The sequence below is a fragment of the Austrofundulus limnaeus genome, unplaced genomic scaffold (assembly GCF_001266775.1).
Source record: "Austrofundulus limnaeus strain Quisiro unplaced genomic scaffold, Austrofundulus_limnaeus-1.0 Scaffold299, whole genome shotgun sequence".
Lineage (NCBI taxonomy): Eukaryota > Metazoa > Chordata > Actinopteri > Cyprinodontiformes > Rivulidae > Austrofundulus > Austrofundulus limnaeus.
Window position 1 is genome coordinate 462,387 of NW_013952701.1, and position 3,789 is coordinate 466,175.

Consider the following 3,789-nt stretch of genomic DNA (forward strand, 5'->3'; position numbering starts at 1 on the left):
ACACACACACACACACTCACACACACACACTCACACTCTCACACACACACACACTCACACACACACACACTCTCTCTCTCTCTCTCGCTCACACTCACACACACACACACACACACGCACACACGCACACACACTCACACTCTCACACAGACACTGAGTTGAGTGGGCAGGTAGGTGGTTCGTGAGCGTGTGTTGTCTCACAGCTAGTTACCGGTAGCGATGAAGCATGTTTTAACCGTGTGCAAGCGTGATTTGACTTACAGGAACCTCACTGTGAAATGTTATTTGTGAGAAGGTGACATCATATCCCCATTTTTTTCCCCCCTCATGCACAGAAAACAAAAAAACAGAACAACAAGCCGTGTTTCCTGTTTAATTGACTGACTTTAGACGTCACAGGAAGGGGTCCCTCCGGCTTCTGAGGAAATGCATGCGTGTGTTTTGAAAGTCTACTCACCCTCCAGAAGTACTTGCGGTTGGCGTCTTTGGGGACACTTTCTGCCGTATAAATCTCTCCCACCAGGGGACCGAAGCGAGTTCCTTTTGGGATGTACTCCCTGCTGCACACTCCGACCACCTACGTGACACGAACACAGATAAAAAAAAAAAAAAAAAAAAATCCATCAGCGACAAGTCTCATTTCAAATACAGAAACACATCATCAACCGGTTGCCGACAAAGAACGGCTGACACACGCCACCTCATTTCATTCATGTGTTCATCAAACCAAAGAATAACTGTAAAAAAAATCTGTTCGTCTTTCAAATCTCTTCCTCTCGTCACACCTCCAGTGGTCGCCACATCAAAACAAAACCACTGCCGCTTCAGACGCTTCAGGGGAAAAAAATAGGACAATCAAAATAATTTTTTTTTGTTGGTGTGTGGCGTAATTCGCAATCAAAGAGGAAAAGGAAGCAAAAAGAAAAGGATTATGTGGCGACTAGACATTAAGCTACAGCCATCGCACACATTTTCTTCATGCTAAAACCACTCAAACACAAGTCTTTCCCAAACTCCCCTTATTCCCTGGTGATGTGGGAAATCCCCGTTTCCTCTTTTCTCTCCACAGGACCAGACACGAGGGGTGTATCAGTGCATCTGCTCGTTTTTTTTCCTGAATTATTAACAAGCTTTCAAAGCTCTCATTCCTTCTTCGAGCTAAAAATTGGTTGTCTTTGATCAGCTTTTCCCTTCTTCCTCTCCTGGTCACAGCAAACATCAGCTGATAAGCAAAACACACTCCTTCTTCTTTCTTTTTCTCACTTCAGTTCCCCATTGGTTAAAGCCACTGATGAGAAAATCTATGCGATCGTGCCGATTTACTGACAAATTCACAGTATCAGACAAAGCTGCGACCTTTTGACCTGCAAGCGGGCGCAGTTTACTTCCAGTTAAACAAAATTTGGGAAAACACAGTGTGCGGCAGGGAACCACAGCTTTTGTGTCAATCAAACTTAAACGATCTTCACAGAAACAAACAAAAATGAAAGTCAGTTTTTTGTCCTTTTGGATTTTTTGATAGATCAACGTAGAAAGTGTGAAAAAAATGAAGCATTAAAATAAACTTTTCTCTAAAAACAATAAGATACGGAGCATTCAGTGAACACATTGCATTATTTTGCCTTGATTCTGTGCGCTCTCTTGCTGTTTCCCAGCCTCAGTTTTTAACCTTTGACTGTTTGACATTTTGACTTTTTCACAGCCAGATTGTTCAGTAAAACAAAATGTTATCATGTTACAGGTTATGGCTGATTGTGAGGTGATGGGGGATTGACATAGGAGCTACGAAACTTCAATTTAACTTTTTATTTTTATTTCCTTTCGCAAAAAGAGGGAAGCCAATATTTGTGCAGTAATCAATATGTTGGAACTGAAGCCTCAATTTATAACAAACTCTGTTTTTTTGTCATTAAAGTTAAAAACAAGTGGACTTAAACAGTTCCATGGGCTTGTTGGGATGCAGGACTGCGCCCCCTGCCTGCTGAGGTTGGTATTTCAGATTATGGGAGTCAAACAAATAAACGAGACGCTGCATTCTAGATTGAACCTCTTCCTATATTTCTCTGATGATAAATGAGTTTTCCTGCTTGGATTGAAGCTGATGAAACAGTTTGTAAAGTGCGTTTGAGCTTAAATTTAGCTTTGGGCTCTTTATTTCCCCCACACGCACACTCATCCCTACTTCCTCTCTTTGTGTGTGTGTGAAACTTTACAACAAGACACGACCCCCCCCTCCCACCGTTCATCATTACATGACCCATATCTGACTCACGCTCCGCTGCTTTCTCTGCCTGTTCGTTTGAGAAACTGTAACCGGAGAGAAAGTTCGCCCGTCTGTGAGTGTTTCGGTGTTACTCTGACCTCCTTGCTGCCTGCCAGGTGTTTGAAGACCAGGTTCCGGGGCAGCGACGCCTCTGCTCTTGTCGTCATGACATCACTGTCTGGCCCCGCCTCCAGCGCCGTGTCTTTGACAATGTACGTGCACTTCTCCTCAAACTCCTTCTCTGTCCATTGTGCCATGTCTGCCTCCTCCATCTCCATGTCAACGTCGGTGTCAGTCATGGTTTCATCGGAACATGTGCTGATGGCTGTGGAGGCCATCTTGGCGCTGTGGGCTGCGTCGTCCTGCTCCATCGTGTGCGCCCCCTCACTAGTCAACATGGCCGAGCTATGAGAGGTCGCCTGGGGACAGAGAGGGCAGGAAGAAAAGAGACTTTAAGTCTTTTGATCTCTTTCAGAACATATTTATATAAACACAGCAGTTTGGGTACTGCGGAGAGAGAGAGAGAGAGAGAGAGAGAGAGAGAGAGAGAGAGAGAGAGCAACATCACTGTTAAAGGACTTCTTTGGGAAAGAAAAAAACTAAAAAAAGTTGGAAGAGAAATAGCGAAATAAGAGATGTATATATAAAAAAGAGAAATTAATAATGATGCAAAAACAGGAAATAAAAGACGAAACCATGACGAGGCTGATCAAACAGAACAAAACAGATGATAGTGAAAGAAAAAAACCGAGAGCTGAGGAAGTAGAAGAAGAAAAAAGATAGAAATGAAAGGATGTGGGTGAAAAGATAAGAAATAAAAAGAGGAAAAATACAGATTAGGATGAAAGGAGATAAAACGCATGAGGAAGACAAAGAGAAGAGGAAGATCAGTGATTATTACATGTGATGACTCAGTGAGGAAAGAGGGGGTCTGACTAATGCCAGTGTCTCACACACACACACACATGCGCACACACACACACACTGATACAAAGAACAGCCAGTAAACCCCTTGTCAACCACAGACTTATTTGGAAAACGGGAGATTTAATTCATTCACTGATGACTTCAGTTAAAGTTTAGCCAGTTTTATTGTTTTTTTTACTGTGAATTTTCCAAATTTAATTGATAATTTTCCCATCTTTAACAAGTCATGATGAGCTTGAATTTCTCTTTCTATTTGTAGAGGAAATGGAAAGTAAAACTTGCCCTGTAACTTCCCCAGATAAAGCAAAAAACAACATATATTTTATGATAAATTGTAAACAGTATTAAGACTTTAGATTTCTTTCACTGGATATAAAGTTGTGTTTAATAAAAACAAAATAAATTAAACTCAAATTCAAGTCAAAAACTTACTTTTAGACTTTTCCTTAGTACAATCCAATTATATGCAATGTACAATTACAGTGTAACACCCATTTAAGAATCCATTTTTTTTAAATCACTTTGTTTTATTTAGATTCAAGGTGGATTTTCTCAAGCAGCACCAATGTAACATTTCCCATGTTTCCTCCCTCCTGACC

General features: G+C 41.4%; 1 protein-coding gene across 2 annotated transcripts in view; it reads right to left on the bottom strand.

The window, feature by feature from the left end:
- Positions 1 to 3,789, bottom strand: part of prdm1a (PR domain containing 1a, with ZNF domain) — a 14,073-nt gene that overhangs the window by 8,364 nt on the left and 1,920 nt on the right. The window contains exons 2-3 of one of the 2 annotated variants that reach the window (XM_014021612.1): positions 2,362 to 2,682; positions 458 to 577 (exon numbers count right to left, since the gene is read on the bottom strand). In XM_014021612.1, coding sequence (XP_013877066.1) covers positions 458 to 577; positions 2,362 to 2,682 — 441 coding nt within the window. Of the gene's footprint in view, positions 1 to 457; positions 578 to 1,018; positions 1,235 to 2,361; positions 2,683 to 3,789 lie in introns of those variants that run through there. The other variant, XM_014021613.1, reaches the window with a different exon arrangement.